At 39.7% G+C, this 22951-nt stretch overlaps 2 protein-coding genes and 1 non-coding gene across 4 annotated transcripts; all 3 read left to right on the top strand.

Annotated features, from left to right (window-relative positions):
• The first annotated feature begins 485 nt into the window (after positions 1-485).
• On the top strand, positions 486-12331 carry LOC119720452 (TNFAIP3-interacting protein 2-like). 2 transcript variants are annotated; one of them, XM_038190117.1, is made up of 6 exons: positions 486-660; positions 4420-4752; positions 7153-7632; positions 8117-8221; positions 8713-8790; positions 9891-12331. In XM_038190117.1, exons 1-6 carry the CDS (start codon positions 637-639, stop codon positions 10098-10100), a joined length of 1230 nt encoding a protein of 409 aa, XP_038046045.1. In that variant the 5' UTR covers positions 486-636; the 3' UTR covers positions 10101-12331. The 2 variants fall into 2 exon arrangements, with proteins under 2 accessions (XP_038046045.1, XP_038046044.1); XM_038190116.1 differs by lacking the exon at positions 486-660 and adding an exon at positions 2419-3505.
• On the top strand, positions 9328-9401 carry Trnai-gau. Its single transcript has one exon. It is a non-coding gene; the product is annotated as a tRNA-Ile (tRNA).
• A 6100-nt stretch (positions 12332-18431) lies between the features above and the next one.
• LOC119721008 (centrosomal protein of 55 kDa-like) lies at positions 18432-20892 on the top strand. Its single transcript, XM_038190873.1, has 4 exons — positions 18432-18573; positions 18766-19272; positions 19640-19765; positions 20223-20892. Exons 1-4 carry the CDS (start codon positions 18532-18534, stop codon positions 20715-20717), a joined length of 1170 nt encoding a protein of 389 aa, XP_038046801.1. The 5' UTR covers positions 18432-18531; the 3' UTR covers positions 20718-20892.
• Positions 20893-22951: the final 2059 nt, after the last annotated feature.

Here is a 22951-nt window from a genome sequence, read left to right as displayed (position 1 = left end):
GCATGACCTCAATTGACTTATCTGTTCTGAACTGAGCTCAATCCAGCAAGGGCGTTCCTTTTAATTGCTCAGTGACGTGCACTATGACGCAAGTGATTGGTGTAGGGTGATTTGACACATTTTCGCTGGACAGCTGTATGTAGCCAATGAAATTACACGATTGGCATACACGTTTCATTGTGCCCCTCGTGTCAAATTAGATACCAATCATCAGCAAGAATTCAAAACGCTTGAGGATGAATAAAAAGGATGAGCAAGCACTACACTTTGTTCTGTGCCGCCTGCTGCCTGCATATGCACTGCCGCCCTACAGGTGCGCAAAGGAGATATTACCAACACCAGAGGCGCAATGTATGATGCGCGATACAGGTCGGCATATACATATCTGATAGAGGTGCATGCCAGACAAGATCTACTGGAGCTACAGTCCGAAGTACATATAGGCCACGGTTCGTTTGCCTAAATGCTCTATGGGACTTAACTTGTTCCTGAGGGCGAGATGTGTGTGGATCGTCACGGTGCACTTGATCATAACAGTGTGAAGGCAACATAAAAGACAAGTCACGGGAGTTTACTTCAGGATACTATCAGAAATGATCAGCCTGAGCATGGAGCTATGGTCTGAGAAAGGCGACGATGAGATTTGGAGGAATTTTGAAGGTAGGCGTATACATCATAATTATGGGGTTTTTTTAATAAAAATGTGTGAAACCGTTAAATCAGGGGGGATTGCGACCATTTTCTCTAAAGCCACCAATTAAACCTTTCCCGACGGTTCTTTAAAATTCTTTCCAGTGTGGTGAGGTGTAGTAAGATGCACGGGATAAAGTGGAGTTTCCGTAAGGAATCTTCGGGTGCCGGGTAGTTGCACTTTCACTGTAGTGTATGCAATCAGCTTTATAAATACGCAAAGAACCGTTGGGGAAATCCCCTGGCTCTCGTTGAGGCAAAGTTGAGTGTGCCACAATCATGACGCACACTCAACTTGCGCTGCAGGTGCAGTGTGCACAGATAAATACGTATAGCGAACTTGTACTTGGTTGACATTCAATCAGGCGCGGTTTTAGAGCCAATATTTTTTTGGGGGGGGCGGGGGGGGGGGGGCTAGCAGGGTGGATCCAGACATTTGTTCAAGGAGGCGTGCTGAAATGTAGACCGGTTATTTTGTTCCCAACACTTAGGCCTCCAAAATTCAATGGGGGGCGGGGGCTCGTGCCATATTTTCAATGGGGAGCGCTGATAAAATCCTACAATCGTGCACACTATATTAACTATTACAAAAAAATGTACAAAAGGCACCCTTCTCACGACTATTTATTTAGGGGGAGACCCGTTCGCATGTACGTCACATTCTTTCATTTTGCTAGTGCATTTTTTTTATGGAATTTCTTTTTTGGGGGAAGACAATTTTTTCAGGGGGGGGGGGGGGGCTAAAGCCCCCTAGGCGCCCCCCCCCCCCCCCCCCCCCCCCCCGTAGAACCGCCGCTGGATTCAATACCAGGACCGACTCAGCGTCACAGTCCTGATCCTCAGGTCCTTCGGAATGACAAAAGCGAGCCTTCCCCTTACATATCAAAATGAAGACGTTCAGTAAATATTCAATGGACACCATTTGCAAACAAATGTAAGTAGTATCAAACCGAGATCTTGAGCAGCATTGCACCTAGTGTAGGTCTGTCATTTTCCAGGAAAGACGAAGTACCTTTATATCGATGGTTGGGACCAAATCATATCGCTAGGGGAAAAACGGTCTTGTTTTTTAATACTGCCCCATATTGACTGAATCTTCATAAGTCTGTTTAGTTTGAGATCGTTTTTTTTCCCGAGTGAAAACCCGGGGATCTAGTACCACAGGGGCCGGGAAGGGAGTGGAACTGGAAGTCAAAATGTATGATTAGTAGGGAGCGTAAGTTATAACGGAACCTTGCTTTGCGGCGCGTCGAGAAAAACGAAGCACTGAGAAAGCATCTAAAAGGCTGAAATTTCGACAGGTTAGTTTTTTAATAAACTGCTTCAGATTTATTTTTTTGCTGTTTGTTGAATCGGCAAAATTATTTCTTTTTCTCAAAGTGGAGTCCATCATACATTTAATCAAGACATAGAATTAGAAACTGAATGAGGTGCCCAAATCTTACGAATTTATTGCCACGGTGCCCAAACGTGCAAGAATGACTACAGTTTTATCTCAATGCTCAGTTTGAAGTTTGGTGATTTCGTAAAGGCTCAGGGGAATGCACCAAATGCGGCTTCTGTTTTTAAAAAAAGCTTCTCGCTGAATTGCGAAATCGAGCAGCAAAATGCCTTGCCCTAGCCAATGACCGCAAGCCGCGCGCTGTTCACAACACTCCATGGTGCGGTTGAATATTGTCTGCATAGGCGGCCAATACATGAGTTATATTTGGCCGTGGCGCGGGCGGCGCGGGCGGCGCTTGGTTTTCCCGGATATTTCGCAATGTTGTATTGCGTGGCGTCGCGTCTGGAAAATACAACAACGATCGTGTGGTCGATCAACAGTCATTGTCGTTCACGTATAAAAGATGCGCTAACCGTAGTTTCGGCCACCCATTCTGACTGTGAGATCGTTACACATGTAGGCTTGTCAACCACCTTCCTTTAGCTTTTTCTCCCGAGCCTGTTTGGTCGAACTGAAAAAAAAATGAGTGACGCGGTCCTGGTAGCAAGAAGAGGTAGCGATGGCTACGTGGAAAATCATCCCCACCCAACCAACCATCCATACACCAACCCTACCTCCAAGCATCGTCCCTATTATCAGTCGGCGCTAGACAGCGACAGGAATCAGGAGTGGAGGCCAGGGGACGAGACGTATCATCAGGGGAGCCTGGAAAGGCCCACGCCCGCCCCGGGACCCGGGAGTGGGGCTCGTGGCTCCCTTGTTGGTGGGGTGAACGGTGGTGGTGGTTGGGAGTTGGCTGGGGTTGATGGAAGGGGCGTGGCATCAAAAGAGAGGGCGGATGATCAGTCTGCAAAATGGGATGGTTTAGCGGCAGATGGCGTTTGTGGAGCTGGTAGGAAAATACAACTTCTCGAACCAAATTCTGAGTCTGTTATAAAGGGAGATATGCAAAAAGTTCCTGTCAAGCAAAAAGACTTTTTGAAGGTTGTTGGCCGGGTTCATAGACATTTATCGGATGGCTCAACCTCAACATGCTCATCATCAGATTCTGATTCAGAGGTAAAGGAGCTGTATAAAGAGAACGCCAGTCTACGTCTCCGTGTTAGAGCCATTGAAACCATCAATGGAGCATTTGAGAAAACCAAGAAAGAACTAGAGACAGAAAAAGCCAAAAATGCAAAGTTGGACATAGCTGTTACAAATTTACAGGCCCGGCTTTACAAATTTGGTTGTGATTCGTCAGTCGACCTGCCCAAAGATGACATTTTCATTCCCGGTCGCGACCGCGCTTTTGTCAATAGCTTGATCAGCGAGAATGGGAAATTGCTGAAAGAGTTGAACGAGTTGAAGAAAAGTGGTGAAGTAGATGAGGTGTGTAAGTTTTTATTGTTTTTCATGACTGCAACAAAACCTGTTGCTCACTTACTGTCATTTTTTACAATTTTGTGTTCCTGAAAAGTGTTTTCCTTTCAAACTTTAAGGACCTGGGAATCTAGGGTAATATTATGCATAAACATAACGCTAAGGATCATCCTAGCTAGGGTAAAATGACACCCCCCCCCCCTATCCATTAATTATGGCACCACCCCTTTTATTTTGAATTCTCCCCTATGATTTTTCTATGCGTACACATTGCATTTAGTTTCAGATGATACCGAAAATCACCTGTACTTGTATCAGTCATGGTAACACGTCAACTTAGATTTTGATTGGTTGAGTTGATAGGGAGTGGCACAGTCAGAAATGTCAGTGAAGTGTTTGAATTTGAATGCAAAAAACACTGCGTTGGTAGGTATGACTGATTCAAAGGCTGTTTGATTTCAAGGCCTACCTTTCATCTATTGTATTGATCTTTTTTTTTCCCGTTGAAACCTTTTTTGTGTCCTGGACCAGAGTGTTTACATTTGAATCGGCCCATTGTTTGATCTGGAAGAGAGTTTAGAAATGACTGTATGGTTTCCTGGGGTACTTCCCCTGAAATTTCTGATGATATTGCGCAACCTAACCTTGTTTTTCTTTTTACTTACATTAGGAAGTTGGCACAGAGCCAACATCAGTTGTGGTTTACCAAAGTGGAATATTCTGCAATCAATTTGTTTGTTGGATTTTTTTTTTTTTTTTATTGATTGCAAAACCATTGTTCAGGTTAAATTTTGATATATATTTTTAGAGATTAGCTTATCTTTTTTTGTGAGGCAGGGGAATTATAGGATAGGCTGTGAAAGATTCTAGCCATCACACCATCGTGAACTTCTTTCTTGTTCTCTTTGCATAAATTTTAACAGGCAACAAAAGATCTACAGCAACAATTACGTGAGGCAAAGGAGCAGCTCAGAATCGGAGAACTTAAAATCCTAGACCTAGAAGCCTTAGTCAGGTCCTCCGAGGATGTCAAAACAGCCAAGATTGTGCATCTTGAAGATACCTGCCAGCGCAGCCATAAGGAGCTCCAAGACGTCGAGGAGATGTGCAGGGTGCTCACGTCAGAGACCAAGAAACTCCAAGCCGAGTTGGCTGCATCGCAACTCCAACTGGAAAGCAGCTGTAAGGAGCTCGCCGACTGGAAAGAAAAGGCTCAGAATCTGGACACCAAAGTCTTGAATGTGTCTTTGCAGAAGGTAATTATGATTGGTTGCAGAAACATAGCACTCGTATCGCAACGTACTGTGGAATAGGTGGAAAGTGGTACAAACATCTTTGCCCAAAAGTGTTTTTCGACAAAGCATTTGCTAAAACATGCCTACTTTAAATGACAGTAGCATACACTGTTCTAAGCTTCCGGTAGTAACTAGTTTTGATAGTTACTTCTGTTGACCAGTACTAGTTACCAGTACTAATAAATTCTGTAAAAAAAAATATAGTTAGTCACAAGTACTAGTTATAAGTGGTAAACTCTGATGGAAAAGTTGCAGGTTCCGCTTTCCACCTATTCCAGCATTGTGTGGGTGTTTTTGATGTTTTATTTTTAAAAAAAAGTAAGACGTGTTGTATTTTTTGTGTCCCTTGCACGACAACAAACGTGTTTTTCTTCACGGTGTGATCAAGTGCGGACGTCTGTTGACGATGGTTGACGGTCGACTGCATTGGACACCCACATGAGAAAAGATGTGACTTTTGCCCAAATATTTTGTCTGCAAGGCAGCAAAGGACAGCCGTTTTTTTCCCCAAAATTATGCTGCCTTCTCTATTCTTGAGGTTGGTGAACATGTTAGTCCAAGTTTGTCTGGTCTGTTTTGATTGTCTTTAATGTGGAACTTGATTGAAATTATATTGCTTAATATATTGTAGATTAATTTAACATTAAAAGTGCTTGAAAGATGATTATTTAAGGTTTGGGCCATTTTTATTTTTATACAGAATTTAGTTGTTTTTGTTAAAGTTGATAACATGAAAAGAAAGCGACTTTGCTTTTGATTGGCTCATTCTGATATAAAAAAAATCCCAAATTATGAAATATGAAAAGTTGAGAAATACATTTTAGGTTCTGTCCCTAGATGAACATGTCTGGACATGTTTAGGGGAGAAATGCGATAAAAAAAAAATTTATAGCTATTTTTTTATAGCTTTTTGACAAATCACCAGGGTTTTGTTCATTCATGGCAAAGTGCCAAGTAAAGTGGCGCCACATCTACATGATTGTTATCAAAAGGCTGTCTGTGATTGGGCAATGGTATGATTGCTCAATAGGGGAAAACCCAGACTGAGTAAGAATATAAATAGTGATTTACATAATGCATAGTCTGTAGAGTAGTACTTGGTTGGTACTTGGTTGGTTGGTTTCCCAGTACATGTACTGCACGTTCATTGTGTACTGTGTACACACAATATGCTGCACCTTTGTTCCCACAAGGTGCAAAAAGGTCATATCCTAGTATGGGGCAAAAGTAGTTCCGTCAACAAATGAACCTTCACATACTGTTTATAAAAGGTTATATCCTAGTATGGGGCAAAAGTAGTTCCGGCAGCAAAATGAACCTTGCCATACATGTACAATGTGCATGTTTACGCACAGTGATCACATTGTGTATGTGCATTATTATGCCTATGATTATGCTAATCAAAGAAGGTTTTATGTCTCTTTGTGTACACTTCTATGACACAGCATAATGTACAATATGCCCCTACTATGGACATTGTAATAATCTAAACAGTTTCATATAAAAGCACAAAAATTACATCAGGTGAATGTGTCATCAGCACGAGGTTCAGTGAGACAGCAAAATCCTTGTTATGTAATGATGTGAATCACAGGGGGATTTAGACGGAAAATTTGCTCAAAGTCCAAAAGATATTTCCTTGTGATTTCATTATGGGAAAACTGCCAGAGAAATAATAATCTAAAAATACAAGTCAGTATATCCTATAAAAGGGTGTTTCTGTGGAAATTATTCTTCAGATTTTTTCCAAGATTGTATCACACATATTCCTGAAAGCCTAAAAAAACTGTTAATTTTTAGTATTTTTGGCATATATTTTGAAATCTCAGTTTATTAAAAGGATTTTTTTTACATTTGTCATTTCATGGTGAGCTGAACATACATGTAATGAATGAACAAAATTGCTGAACCAGCTTTGCCATTCATCAGAGAGTTGAATAACCTTGTATATCTTTCAACCTTGAACCCACACACATACCGGTACGTGTACAGTCATTGCTAGAATGCTCTGGTGTTTCGCAATAATGTCCTTCATTCCTGGAATTCAAAACTAATTCAGTGATTCAGAAGTATTTAAAAGTCTCTTTGTCTTTTTTTTTCTTTTTCATTTTTTACTGAAAAGCATAATGATGACATACTCTGTTCACAAGTCAGAATTCAGATATTCAGTGTTGTGGTTGAAGTTAACCAAAAAGTTTCCATGTATGTTATCAATTAATGTGATTATGTATGGACTGTCCAACTCCTCAAACTCAAATTATTGAACAACTGCATAGTTTTTACATTTTCAGTGAGTGACAATTTGTGATACAAGGACTAATATGGATTTTCTTTCTCTTTTTTGTTTTGCCCTCCATACAGATGGCCTTTCACAAAGAGAGCAACCTGAGCGTGGCTGACCAACTCAAGATAGCCGAAGGTCAGGTAGAGCAACTGGAGAAGGAGAGCTCTCGTCTGACTGACCAACTCCGCGAGGTGATCGGCATGAACACGCGATGGCAGCGCTACAACGAGCAGCGCGAGACCCACGTCCTGAAACTGACCAAGACCAACCAGCACCAGCAGTCCAAGATCACCGTCCTCGAGCAGCAGAAGCGAGACTTGGAGCAGACCATCAACGGTCTCAACGTCATGCTGCAGAAGCTAAAGGAGGAGCAACGTAAGAACACCGATGCGGCCATCTTGGCTCTCGAGCACCAGGTCTCGCGGCGGGAGGATCGCATCTCTGAGATGGCTGAGGAGTTGTCGGCACTCAAGATGTACCTGCAGAGCAATGAGGATGCAACAGAGACAAGACAGAGACCGGAGGACCGGGAAAGGATCCAGATACTTGAACAACAGGTACAAAAAAACCTGAAAACACAAAGAGCTTCGGTCATCATGGGTATCTTTCGATATCACAAATTTTCCACCATTTTAAACAGATCTGGTAAATTAGCAAAAAAGCAGGATCATGCTTTTTAGTATTCGCGTGGCAATTGTCCATCAAGTACGTGGGGGGGGGGGAACAACTTCTGACTCTGGGGCACTTTGCAAAACGTATGTATGTAATTTACATACGGTTCACATAAAGAGAACAACTTGGCATAGTATTTTCATCGTTCAACGCATTTAAATACGCCAAAGTTTTGTAATCCGTCATCTGGTTTTTAGGCCCATTCCAAATTAGCGTCACGCCCATTTTTTCCCCCCAACTTGGATTAAGCACTTGATATCGAGCATCATTGCAATGTAAAGTTTTGAAAATGTGGACACAATGTTCTGTTAAGTTTCATCTTGAGACATGATATAAGATTTTTGTGTTGTTCTTGGTTGTTTTTGGCAGTTAAAAGCTTACAAGGACGATTTTCAGCAGGAGCGAAGGGACAGAGAACGTGTACAGTCCAACAACGAAGTCCTGAAGCACAGACTACAGGACGCTACAAGAAAGGTGAATACATCAGCGTTGATGAGTTGTCATCTTGTGCAACATCTTGAAATATTTTAAAAACAATTGCCGATAACGTTTACCAAAATTTGTCAGACGCGCGTCATACCCAAACAGTGGAAAATCGGACAAAATGATTATTATGACATTAATTATTGTGGTGATAGGATAGCAATAAAATTAAAGGGTCGATAACATGCTGAAAATGGGATGCAAAAAAACACATGATTGTAACAAAAGCTTAAAACAGACTAGTAGTTGTTTCAACATAAATATGGTTCAGTAAAATTACATGTTTCTTGATTGGCTGGCTTTTCTACAAATAACCTATGAATTCACAAAAACAAATCAATTAGGAACAAAGAAATGTATCACATTAACAAAGCTGGATATATCTTTAATGTGAGACTTTTTCCCACCATTCATGGTATTTGGAAGTGTCTCTTTCCATCATTGTTTATCTTGTATTGCATATTATATTCAATCATTCGCAGATTGCAGGCTTTGAACAACAAAACGCTCGCGTGACACCAAATTTCACAACAAATATTGCTGGTTACCAGCCACAACGGGTAAGATAATGTCTTCATTCTAAAACAAAAAATGAATTTCCCTAGAAATTTTTTGAAATGAGAAAAACAAAATTTCGGACAAGTAAATTCTGAAAATTTAAACAGTGTGTTATAACTCTGACTTCCTGAGTTGGTTTGCATGTTTGCAGAAGAATATCTTAGATAATGTGAACATTTATAAGTTTTTCTCCCCATAAATTTTGAAGAAAAAAATTCTGAAAAAAGTTTGTTAATTATGATAAGAGGATGAACTATTACAAGTGCTGTTTCATTATTTTAATCCTTACAAACTTAGCATGCTTACTGAAAATCATCCTAATGTAACAAAATGCAAGGCACATCCAAAACATACTCGTAATTGAGACATTAACCATTAACTACATTGTAGCACCAGGTAAAATCTAAAAAGCAGTATTGCTGTCAAATTTCTGGTCTGTTATGTTTTTGCAACAACAATAATAGACAGCATCATCTTTGATTGATTTTTCCGATAGTATTTAAAAATATATTATTCAATTGTTCAAAGAAAGTTCATTCGGCTGGTTAGCTCAGTCGGAAGAGCACTGGACCGATAAATCCAGGGGTCGCTGGTTCAAATCCGGCATCGGCCAATTTCTTTGTTCATTTCAATAATATATATCAAAGATGATAAAGATGATGAGAGTTTATCTTGAAAATTAATGGAAGTCTCTTGTCTCAATGAGATGATATGTTTCTTAACTGTTATGCAAATATTGGAGAAGTGCTTAATCTTTCAAGTTGAAGCAAGATTTCTCATGAGGGTTTGAGGGAATCTGTGAATCGGGTACGGGCTCAAGACACAATCAGAGTCAGAAAAGGCGATGGTGTTGTCCAACTCTACGATCCCAAAAGTCCATTAAAATAAGTAGATATTCAAACACAGAGTGAAAGCCTTTTTGAAGTATGGCGGACACAATCGTAGGGCGCTATTTCGAGTGGGTAAACCCTGTATTTACTCACATTTACCCATGTCAAACAGTTCCCTCCCAATAGTCCGCCACAATTCTAGCCACTGGAAACACTTGGTCCTCAATGTAGACATTTACTAACTTACTCGTAAATTGTTTAAATTTTTTCAGAGGTTAATTGCCCGGGGTATTTCAAGACCCAGCTATGCTTCTGATGAGGAAGCTTATCGCGTATCGGACCTTGAAATCGATGCTCATGATGAGACTGACGGCCCCAGTTCAAGCACAGAACCGCTGCAGTGCCCACGCTGTGCGCAGGAGTTCACTGTGGAAAATCACTCCATATTCATGAGGCATGTTGGAGTCTGCCTAGACCAGTAGCGATGATGTCGATGGCCACATTCGTAAAGTATTCTTTACACTTAATAAACGGCAAAGATAAAAACTGAAATGTTGATCGTTTCAGATTTTGGACAACATCGTCTTTCTTTTTGGGAGTTGCATAAAACAATCAGAACTGCTTGAATTTGAAAAAATGAGACATCTTCTATGTTTGAGATAACGTTTGCAGGAATTTTTGTTTTACATACGTGGTTTAAGAGGCAGAAATTTTATGCCCTAAAAAGAAGTCAAAATTCATTTAATGTGAAAGATTACCTGCAAAGGACCAAAAAAAAAAAACACCTTTAAAAAAGAAGAAAGAAACATGTTAATCTAATTTTGAAAGACAGTTGTCCAAAGTTTCATTTGTTGGATTTGATTCACGAAAAATTTTAAAAGAAAACTGGTGTCGTAATGCAAAGAGAACAACTCTTGCATTGAATCCAGATTAATAAGAAACTTCATTTATTTGGCTTATGTTGGAGAATTTTATGGAAAGCCCATTTTGAAACAAAATTTTTTGGCGACCATTCCTAAAAAAAAATGAAAAAGATAAGAGCCAGTTTATATAAGCGGTAAAGAATACTTAACGACTGTGGCCGTTTAGGGGGTTATTATTTTGCCTTTTTTTTTATTGGCAATATTTTATTAAAAAACTGCTTTTTGAGGGATTTATTAGACATGTTTATTAGAGTGGTGGTTTGTAGAACTGACATTTTCAGTTTTACAAATTGGTCCACTCCTTTTGTATTGCAAGTGTAATAGAGTGAAATTACATTCTGTCACACTTGCAAGATTATAAGATGCTGCAGGAGAAAAATGATGAAGACATGTCCTTGAACTTAACAACACAGAAAGAAACAGAAAAGACTGCCTCTTACTAGTCTTAGAGATGAAGACTGCATGTGTCTTAAAACAGTGAGCATTAGTCAGATTTATTTGGTCCGATTTAAAAAGTAAAATCAACTTGAAGTTTAATCAGGACCTAGTTTACATTTGCCAAAGAAAAAAAAAAGGAGTTTCTATTTCCATGTTTCTGTAGTTTAAGTTTATGCCAAGAAAACGCTTTATGCTTTAAACGGCATTCAACTTGAAATGACAATTTTGTTCATGGTTATGAGTACAAGTTCGCAAGAGAGTTTTGAATCTAACCTTAGTACAATTTACCGTTTATTTGACATATTTCAAGTTAATGTATTTCATGAGAGATTTAGAATTGGATTGATAGATTCACTTTTTTGTCCACTCCTATCTTAGTTTGTTTTTTGGAGTTCTATATTTATCACTCATATTATCACTCATATTTTATTGCAACTTGGCAAGCTTTTCCCTGCGCACCCGACGCACAGAGCTATTGCTGATTAAACCAAAGTTGATTATCGAGGAAATATTTCGCTCAAAATAAAGATGACTGTCTGCGCAGAATTTCACAAATTGTCAGTTCAAACAAAAAGTGGCCACACTTAACACAACCAACAGGCATGAAAACTTCTCATTATATCCCAATTCACGTGTGCAATTTATAGAGTTGGTGATGCCAAAATCCAAATGGTTTATTTTTGTATGGTTTTGATAATTAAGCACAATGTACAGATTACAAAAAGTTGTGTATAATGCGCTTTTTTGGCACCATTTTTGCTGATGCTGTCAATACAATCCGCGCCTGAATGTAAGAAACAAACTTTGAGAATGCTTGGTGGCGTGATAGGGAAAAAGACTGTGTGGTTGCTTTAGAAAAATAGACAATCGCTGCTTACTTGTGGTGTGTGTGTAAAACTTAACAGCATTTTGAAAAAATATTTAGTCATCGTTTTACATTATAGAATTCTTAAGTAGAATAGTCACAAAATAGAACATAAATGTGTATGATCTATAATAACATGGATTATTGGGAATTACAAAATTACTCAGCTCATTCTAAGTATTCAGACTCAACTTTGTTAGAAATAGTTCTTTTTTTCCCTCCGGTTTTGCTCCTTGGAATTACATGTATTTAGCTTTGAAAAATGTATCATGTACAAGTTATAGTTTATGTTATCTTGAAGTTGGTTTTGAATTGTTCTTCAACTCACTCAAAATTGTAATTGGCACTATTGTTACAAAATAACTAGAGTAATTGTTCTTTTTTCAACATATTAGTTTACATTTATGCCATAAAGGGATGATATTAGCTAAAACATTATTTTAAAAATGTGACAATAAAGTATTGTTAAAGAGTAAATCAAATCAAATCATGTTTGAATGTTGCAGTATTGTGCAGGTACGAAGGTACGGCAAAGAGTGAATTTTAGCAGATTGTTGGTTTTCACAATGTGTAATTATTGGCGACACTTTGTCACATTTTGTCGGCTCATGACCCTGTCATGAACCGACAACTTAAGTTGACGGCTTACCACAACGGAACAATGTCCTGAGTTCATCAACTACAATGTACTTGTTTTACCCCTTACAAGCAAACTTCGCCCCTCCCCTTTACACCGTGTGGAACAGACTGTAGCATCGGCTGCGCTACGATGTGGTGTATTTCTGATTGACCGACTGATCAACATCTCCATCTTGACGTACTTGTAAGGCTTGTTTTGTTTTTGTTCTCCCCATTTCCCCCAGGGAACCTCAAAAGAGTGACGGGGGAGATCAACCAGAGAGATATTTCTACAGTCCGATGTGCTGGCGATGAAGTCATGCCCTGCTCTGGATAGAACTGGAGAAGTAATTGTGTCTGCGAGAGACAATTTACCGGAAGGAATTTTGTTTTACTTTGCCAAATATTTGTTTCACTATGATATTGCTGACAAATTTAGAACGTCACAAAAATAACTCAGAGGCGCGTATTGTGTCAATAACCCAATCCATCTCCTATTACTAACACACCGCGTCGAATATGCCAAATTTGGCGTTCTCCCCGCCAAGTTTTGAAAGTTGTACTTGACACGTGCAGTCGTGCACAATATATCTTGCAATCTTGTCCAGATACGACTGATTTGTCATTTTTTACTCATGTTTACACTTTACATGATTTAGGGTTAACGAACGCAGTTGTTGCGGGCGAGAGAAATCATTAACAGTGCAGTTCTGGTCTGCGCCACTCAGTTGTCTGTTTTATGTAGTTTTGTTTTCAGCCGAGTCGAATTCAGAGTTTGTTTCCGGTCCTAATTACTTCAAAATGTAAACATTTCCAAAACTACTTCAACTGTCGACCTGGCAGGGACATACCTTAACTTAACAGGCAACTAGAGACGCACTGATGAAGGTTCAATACCAGAAACCAGAATAAATGATACAGGTTTACTTTTACTCCAGATTTGAACTTGAAGCAGAGCACGAGAGGAGACGAGATATGAACAAGAGGGCGCTATTCAATTTCAACGGTATCGCGTCAATATGTGTCGAGTGAGTGGATTTACCATCGGACCAGCAGGCCTACACACATCCGTATCGTGGGGCATGCGTCACCAACTTATCCAAGTTGTGGGATGGATTGTTGAACCATGGACAGTTCCTTGCTCTATGGTTGAACCAAACAAGACAAGGCAAGCCAAGCAAAGCTGATCCCAAAGCGCAAAAAAATCTATTCAAGGATTCAAAATGGCAATTAATCTCAATCATGCAGTGGAACGGACGTTGCTAAGTTCATTTGGCGTAATTATACTGGGCAACTATTGGATACGGCTCACAACTTGAGTTAAGGGGAGCCAGTCAGCCTCTGTGAGATAGGTACTATTATTATGAGGACACGAGGCTGCAGCCGGCCCTGGGTCCAGCAAATTTTAAATGTAAGATAGTACGTCTGTTTATTGCATTCTCTGAAGTATGGTGCCCAACAGGCAAATTTCATGACATTTCAAAGAATAGTACAAATTTGGTGTTTCCTTCCCTAGTAGTAAGCAGGCGCGGTTCTACGGGGGCTAGGGGGGGGGGGGGGGGGGGGGGCTGTATCCCCCCAATTTTTTTGTCTAGCCCCCCCAAAATAAATTCCGTAAAAAAAAATTGCATTAGCAAAAAGAAGGATTACATGCGAACGGTCTCCCCCTAAAGAAGAAATAGCCGTGACAAGGGTGCATTAGTTAATATAGTGTGAATGATTTTAGGATTTTATTGGCGCTCCCCATTGAAAATATGGCACCCCCCCCCCCCCCCTTATTGATTTTCGAAGGGCCTAAGTGTGTGGAAAAAATAACCGGTCAACATTTCAGTACGCCTCCCTGAAAAAATTCTGGATCCACCGTGCTAGCCCCCCCAAAATATTGGTTCTAGAACCGCGCCTGGTAGTAAGGTTCACAAAGGGGCACGCACGCCGGGGGCTCAAGTGAGGGGGGGGGGGGGTTGTCATGCACGTTAATTGCGGCCGTTCGTGGGCCGTTCATACGAAGATGGGCTGAAGGAATTTAATATTCCAGAGCTGTAACAGTCACTGATTTTTGTGAGTCATTTTCAAGAAGTGACCGAGTCGAGTCATTAAATAAAAAGGGGGTGCCAGCCGATCGTCATTCACTGGGGACACTGACAAACCACGTATGTAAATTATAATGTATACATTATTCGTGAACATTCTCGTGAAGTGAACAAATAAGTCATTCCAAATATTTTTCGCAAAGTGTTGCTTTTATGTTTTGGGACTCGAGTCTTTAGCCTCAAACTTCCAATATCTTCCGGAAATTTTCCACAAAATCCTCTATGTTAAAAAAACAAGATATCATCTTATTAGGTATTCCAATTATTTGTTTTTATCCCCCCCCCCCCCCAGCCCACCCCTTAAGTTACAACCACCACCGCGCGCGCGCACGCTTTCTAAAATTTGTATCCTTGTGGAGACATTTTTTTGTTCTCGTGTATAGTAAAGTGTTCAATTTTGAAAGTGAAGTTTCAAAATGCTCTTATTTTAACCAGAATTAGTTTCCTTGGCTGAAATTTGGACTTGATATCCCTTTTCTAAAACTCTTCCATTTGCGACTGATCAACGCACCTTGGAAATTCCTAGTTTTTGAGTAAAACCCATATATCTATTTCGTGAAAACCTTGTGGAGACCTATTCATCTATAGAAATTGCCCTGTGGAGACCTTTACAATGTTATGTTCCCTATTGTGTGCGTGTAGGATACGAATTTGTGGTCAATGTCCGCGACTATCCATGCCCCATGCATGCTGTTCTGGCACGGCTGGGTATGATCGCGCATCCCTTGGGCGGACACAGGTTTTCATGACAAATGTTGACACGTTGATAAAACAAACCGTAACCTGGAATTGAGGACACATTCTCCCAACATGCGGAAAAGGATATAGCCCTATGTTGGCCTATATGCCGCAATTTGTCAACAAGATTAATACGCGGAAACGGTACTTCGGTTCTTCTACGTCTTTTGCCTTTTTCAAACCCCGGATTCGTCTCCATTGTGGCTTCAGGCATGCAGTTTGGCAATGGTGTTGTAGACGGATACGGAGCCGAGGCCGAGTTGGGGAAAACGGCCTTTATTAAAGCGAAAATTTCATTTGAGTTGAGCAATAAAGGCTTTAGATTTTCAAAACGATTTTGGGGCAGAATATGAAGCTTAGTCTGAAATGCAGCCGAGATTTCGACAAAGCCTGGATCAATACCACGCCCTCTACTCTGCATACGTAACCAACATAAACCTATAACTATGGAACGCCAAGTAGACCAAAATGTGATTTTACATGTAATACAGTTGAATGATAATATAGTGGTAATAGTCAACTTCCTTGGCGATGTTATTTGTTTTGTCAAGTTGTACATGTTTGTGAGTGATATTCATGTTCTCAAAACACTACACCTATTTTTTAACATTGGAAATGTGTAACATTGTCAACTTCGTGATTATTCTTTAGCCTCGGTAGTGATGAAAAATTGGATATTACTTTAAAACTACAAAACACACAACAAAAATGCAAATCTATGCGGTATTTTATCATTTATTAAAACATTAGGCCCCTATTATGACTGGTTGGAAGGCAAATAATGTAAATTGTAGTTATTTACAAACTCCAGTAAAATCGCGTGTTGCGAGTGACACTGGCTTTTCCCATCATGCACGAACTTGAACTAGCTACGTGCGAGACACCGTCATAAAGAATTTGGAAAACTCTTGACCTTTGTATCCAAAATCACGAGTACTGTGAATTGTATTGTGTATATATGTGCGGCAACAACGTCACAATGAGTCGAAGGGCAGCGTCAGCGATTGCGCAATGGTACAATGTTCTGGTCGATTGAACTGCGTTGCCGTTTTCTGGTGAGCTGTACCGACAAGGTTTCGTGGGAATAACTACAAAGCTGAATACAATTTTAAAAAGTTTAGAACTCCCAGCCCAGTTCAACTTACTTGAGAGCCACACTAAGCGTGCTTCATACTTTGACCAATTTATCAATAATTCACTGTGAGTCAAAACAAAAGCGGAACCCAAACCCCCCAAAAATATATTTCATATTTTAAAAAATATGTAACACCAAAAATAATGATGAAGCCAATTTCATAAGCTTCTTTTAGATGAAAAAAAATTACTGAAATGGCTCAATCCGTTCAAAGAATATCACCATTCAAACGCAATGACCCCAAAATCTGTTTCGTCCCCCTCCAAAAGCAATTTATTGTGTATTCTGACTGTTTGGAACAAAGAAAATGACACAGAATACTTGTTTCAACAACTGTAGTACACAATATCTTTATTAACAACCCTGGTTAGACAAACAAATCTGATTTATAAATCCACTTTTTATAAAAAAAAGACGCCTGAAAAAGGACTTTGTGGAAAACATGTATTTTTAATTTTTATACTGAGGATGTTTGAAGACAAAGGTGACGTCGATTCTTGAAATCGCATTTTTTTTTTACGATTGCTTAAATGGTGATATTCTTTGAACGGATTGAGCAATTTCAGTATTTTTTTTTCCATCTAAAAGTAGCTTATGAAATTTGCTTTCGAGTCATTATTTTTGGTGCTACATATTTTTAAAATATATAAATATAATTCTTGGGGTTTGGGTTCCGCTTTTTTGACTCACCCTGTATTTAAGCAGCTTTGGGCTTAAAAATCTTGCTCAGTTGTGTGATTGCTAAAAGGAAAAACATTAAGAAATAATTAAGCTGTCGCGGTATAGCTCCTCTGGAGAATTAAGAGTTGAATACTTATGACCCTTGGTATACATGTTATAAGTTTCATTTTCTCAGGGTTTAATAAAGGAAATTTAAAGGCATATAGTATCATTTGCACTTATCCAAAAAAGTAACGTACCGAATTATTATCAAAAAGGCAATGCCTATACTTGGATTAAAGATCGTATTGGTACTGTACACACCCCGTGAAATTATGCGGTCTGGCTTGCATTTATTTACAAGAAATCAAGATCATGCAGTACTGAACCGGCTGATTGTTTTTAATAAAGAGTTCTATTGACGATATCCTGATTCGTGATGCAACGGTTGTGCGTGCTTTTTCACCGCTTTCTAGAAAATTGTAATATCCACCGAGCTGAACTTCAACAGGCAATTATTGGAAACAAACACAACGCATGAAAAGCAAATGATCATAATGCCCTTGAGCCTAAATGTAACATCTGTGGCGACAAGATATTATATCAATTTTGAACCAATAATAAATTAACTCGTCCAAACCATAGTCCAAAATGCTTTACTGGGAAATACTAGCCGAAATAACGTTCGTTTATAATGTAGCCGTCTTTATACAAATATTTACCTTTCATGCTAAAAATTAATGGATTGTTTTGTAACTAATGTTGACTTTAGCCATATATTTGACGTGCGCAGCCTGTAAGTTATGCTGTTAAAATACCGGTTTTAGAAAACAAAATAGAAACCTACAAAATATAGAGCTAACCAAAATAATATACTCAGTCTACTAATATTTATCCGTATAACTATCTGTAACACTCGCTTATGTGCAGTAATTGACTGTAATGTTTTGTCTTCGATCGGCTTTATATAGACAAGCCTAGATGAAATCGATACACACAAAAAATCGTTCCAAATGTTTCGATAGCCACACTTTAAAAAAAAAAATCAGTCCCGCGCAAAGTTATTGCTACGAAAGCTTATAATTGCAAACTTCCATTCTTCAATTTTAATCCTATAAAAACCCCTTATTTCCATCCGCATTGCGAAGTGGAGTATAGAGGCCTGTATATGACGCAACAGCATAGGAAATTCTACGTCACTGGGACATTTCCAGAAATAATAGAATGAAGCGGGTTGCATGCCAGTCTATTCCAGTCATGACCAGTGCGCATGCGTTTCCAAAAATAGATATGACGTAAGTATACATAAATCGGATCGGACCGTATTATATAAACTCGACGCCACGGCATGCACGTACAAGTTTCACTGGCTGATTGTCAAAATATAGTCTAGGTATATATTGTACAGGTATAAAAGCATCTGAAAAGCGGTAGTGCAAATATTCCATGTACAAAGCAAGTGTGATGTGTCCAACAAACGGCGATCGAGTAAGTACAGAATACAGAATCAGAGGTTAATTTAGATAGAACCGAATTGAGAATTATGTTTCACGACCGTGTAATTTTTTGTTTCATGGAGGAATGGATACAGCTACAGTCTATAATGAATTCGCGAAAAATTGAAGTGTGGCTTACGCGTTTTACGCTATTTCATTATTTTTTTATGATATCATTTTGTAGATAGTTGAAACAAAGACGGCACATTTACCATCAGACATGGTTTCGGTGGAACAATTCCGCCTTAGTCAGAGACAAACAGCCCAGATGGAACTCGAGAACGGACGGCTCGCCAGCCAGCTGAAAGAAGTGGTCGGCATGAACACACGCTGGCAGAGATACGACGAACAACGCGAGGCGTACGTCTTGAAACTACACGCAGCAAACAAAGAACTGCTCGGCAAGCTCAATGCGTTGCAGAAGACCTACTCGGAGCTCAAGGAGCAGATCTCTCGCGAGAAATTGCGAGAGGAGCGCCCGGACCTATTGAAAGACCCTAAGGTAACCGAGGCGAGCAATAGAACTGCTCCCATGTGCGCCCTGGACGCGAAGTTTGCCCGGAAGGAGAAAGAGATGGCCACTTTGACGGATCAGATTGAGCGTCTTGAGGCGCAGGTCGCAGCCCTGCAGAGATCTGCGGCGAAGAGACGCGAGGACGAAGAGGAACGGATTGCGCTATTTAAAGCTCAGGTAGGTTGGCTTGTTTGTTGGTTAGTTGCTTGAGTGATTTTGTCTGCCTGTCTATAAAAATCAGTTGGTCGGCAATCTATCTGTCGGTTTGCCAAAAACAAAATTTCATTCAGTTGGCTTCTTTTTCTGGCTATAGTTATACAGCTGTTGTTTGGTTTGTTGATTGGTTGGTTTGTTTGTTCGACTATCGGTCGGTTTGTCTGAAGTCTGTCAGAAAGGCAGTAAATGTTGACTAATGTATTTCGTTCAGTATAATTGATGTCGTTTTTTTCTGGCTAGTTATAGTTGGTTAGTTGTTTAATTCATCTTGTGATAAATCTCAAAACAACGATCTAATTGCAAAACCAATCTCTTTCCTTCACTGAAGCTTGAGGTATGCATGGAGGACTTCCGGCAAGAGAGGAAGGATCGTGAGAAGATGAACTCCGACAGACTACGGCTGAGGAAGCAGTTGGATGAAGCTGAGATGACAATAGCAAGACTTCATCAAGAGGTAAGAAAACCACGCCCATCATCTTTACAAATCTTAACCTCCAAGAATCTTATATTTGGGGTTGCGCTTTTCGACATTAACACCAAGTTTCATTCTTACCAAAAGTTGTGAAACATTTTCACGTGATGTCAGAAATTGGGGGTACGGTTGCACAACAGTGACGTAAACTGACGTCACAGTGATGTCACACAGATAACATTCAGCAAGAAGTGATAAATAGAGAGTTCCAAGAATTTATAGATAAGAAAATACTGACGTCGTCAAAAAAAAAGCCGACCGGAACTTCGATCGTTGTTAGTACGTTTCTTGGATCAGTGTTGTGCAATTAACCTTTGGTTATGGACTGTTTGCCCAACGCGTGATTATTTTTTCATGTGAACAGACTGAAATGTCATTCCAAGTTATTCAGATGTTTTCTTCGTATTTTAACAACGAGACTTTTTTCTTCTTCTTAAAGATTACAGATCTTGTTGAGGAGACACGCTGGTTACGGGACAGACCCTCAAGACTGACCCATCACTACGGCGAGACGGCTAGAGTGACCTCTCCACTCGGACTGACCCACCATTATAACTACTACGCGACCGCACCTGTCAAGCAGAACCACGTCAAGAGGGTGGGCGTGGCGGAAACCACGAGGCAAGTGGGGGGTTATTACGGACAGGACGTCCCAGACGATGATGACTCCTTGTGTCGCCTTCAGAGTGATCTCACCATCGATGGAGATGACCGTGACGGTGTCGCATCGCCAACTGACAGGGTGAATGGAGCGACTTCTCCGTTGGATATGACGAAAGTCCGCGATTGTGTCCCTGTTCTCAGCGATGAGGCGACCGGGGAGAATCCCTTGAAATGCCCTCAGTGTCTTGTCGAGTTCCCGGTGGAAAAACACGTCGAGTTGTCCCAGCATATCGAACTCTGCACTGGCGATGCAGACGTTTCTTCCCAATAAAGACTTTGCTGAAAAAGAATTCTCTGCCTGCAAACCACGACTGTATAGCTGCTATACGTGTATATATTTATTTATTTATTTATGAATATAATTTACTTGCTCTATTGTCTCTGAGTTATACTTACAGTGACGTTGTTGATAGCTTTATGTCCTGTAAAAAAATATTTTTATTCCATGAAAAAAATTATATTTATTTCCTATAGTATTTATTTGACACTAGATGTCTCAAATTTGAGTCATTATTTGAATTTTTTTAAATTGAAAACAAAACTATTTTTGTAATATTTATTAAGTGCTATTTACAATGAGTTTAAAGGTGTACAATTTTGTTCGCGGATCACCAACATTCATTGGCTAAGATTATTTTTTATGAAAACAATTCAAACGTTATCATGTCTTAATGGAAATGGGATCAAAATCGTGTTTATCTGACGCGGTAGCCTTTTGGCTTCGCCGATAGACGAATCCGAGCACGTGGCACTGTGCACTCAGGAGGCCCCCTTAAATGGCGAAAGCGTTGTCCTAGCTATTGTACAAAGCTGACTGTTCCATGGCGGATCATCTGAACACAAGCTAGCACAACGCTTACGCCATTGATGGGGGCCATCGTGATATCATGCCCGGATTTGTCTGTACGTATAGGCCTATCAAATTATGAGCCAAAGCAGACTGGCGCCGAATACTAACATGAGAGACATATCACTGTGTGAAGCTAGGCCCATGACAAGCCACAAACAAAATCGTGTTACAATTTGAAGCAACTTGTTCGAAAAGAGACACTAGTGACTCGAATCAAGACCAGCCTTCCAACAGATGCAATTTCGGACTAAAACATTGTACCCGAAATGCCTTCGTGTTGAAATTACACGAAAACCGCACAATTTCAAGTTGCAGTTGCTTTCACTTTTATTTGTTTTCAAGTTTTTAATGATCTTTCAAAGTTTCCAATCATTTTGTGGAAACACGTTTAAAGCCCCAAAAGACGAAAGTTTTTCTTGCCAAAAGCCGTTATTGAAATAATGAATCTCACTCAAAAAGTATTCAGATAGTAATGAAAATGTTTATTTTTTACCAAAGTGAAATAATCGGACGGGTGTTGCACAGCAATATTATTTGGAATAAAGAAGTGAATATTTACTTGGCACTTTTATTAAATTTTTAAAGAAAATACTCTATCATTTTCAATTGTCTCATATTTATGCAAATGTTTCTCGATTGTTTGAAAAAAAAAATTGACTGAAATATTCAATTTTCTAGTTTCATTAATAAATGAATTCACCGTCCGAATAATTTCATTAGAAAATTGCTATATGCAGATATGTTTATAATATATATTTTATATTAACTTTCGACGGATATTTGTCATTATAAAAATCGAATTTGAAAAAAAGCGACATTGTCTTTTTATGCCCCGCGGCGAAGCCGAAGGGGCATACTGTTTCCGCCTTGTCCTTCCGTGGGTGGGTGGGTGGGTGGGTGGGTGGGTGTGTGGGTGTGTGTGTCCGGACAAATCTTGTCAGCGCGATAACTTGAGAAATACTTTACATATGAACTTCAAATTTGGTTTGTGGATTGTCCTTGGCAATCCTAAGAAGCCTATTGCATTTGGGGCCGAAAGGTCTAGGGTCAAGGTCACAGTGGCTGAAACAATAGAAATTTTGTCAGCGCGATAACTTGAGAAATACTTTACATATGAACTTCAAATTTGGTTTGTGGATTGTCCTTGGCAATTCTAAGAAGCCTTTTGCATTTGGGGCCAAAAGGTCAAGGGTCAAGGTCACAGTGGCTGAAACAATAGAAATTTTGTCAGCGCGATAACTTGAGAAATACTTTACATATGAACTTCAAATTTGGTTTGTGGATTGTCCTTGGCAATTCTAAGAAGCCTTTTGCACTTGGGGCCAAAAGGTCAAGGGTCAAGGTCACAGTGGCAAAAACAAAAGAAATTTTGTCAGCGTGATAACTTGAGATATACTTTACATATGAATTTCAAATTTGGTTTGTGGATTGTCCTTGGCAATCCTAAGAAGCCTATCGCATTGGGGGTCGAAAGGTCAAGGGTCAAGGTCACAGTGGCTAAAATAATAGAAATCTTGTATTTATTCTGAGATCATAGGGATTAGGGATTAATTCATATAAAACCTACAGAAGACACTGATGCTGTCAATGAACGTTCCATTTGACCAAGGTACATGTAAGTTGATGTTAGAGTGGTGTTATGTCATGGAAACAGT

Source organism: Patiria miniata, unplaced genomic scaffold (genome assembly GCF_015706575.1).
Source record: "Patiria miniata isolate m_02_andy unplaced genomic scaffold, ASM1570657v1 HiC_scaffold_9, whole genome shotgun sequence".
NCBI lineage: Eukaryota > Metazoa > Echinodermata > Asteroidea > Valvatida > Asterinidae > Patiria > Patiria miniata.
Note: the sequence above shows the minus strand (reverse complement) of the source record. Positions and strands in the feature narration are given on the sequence as shown.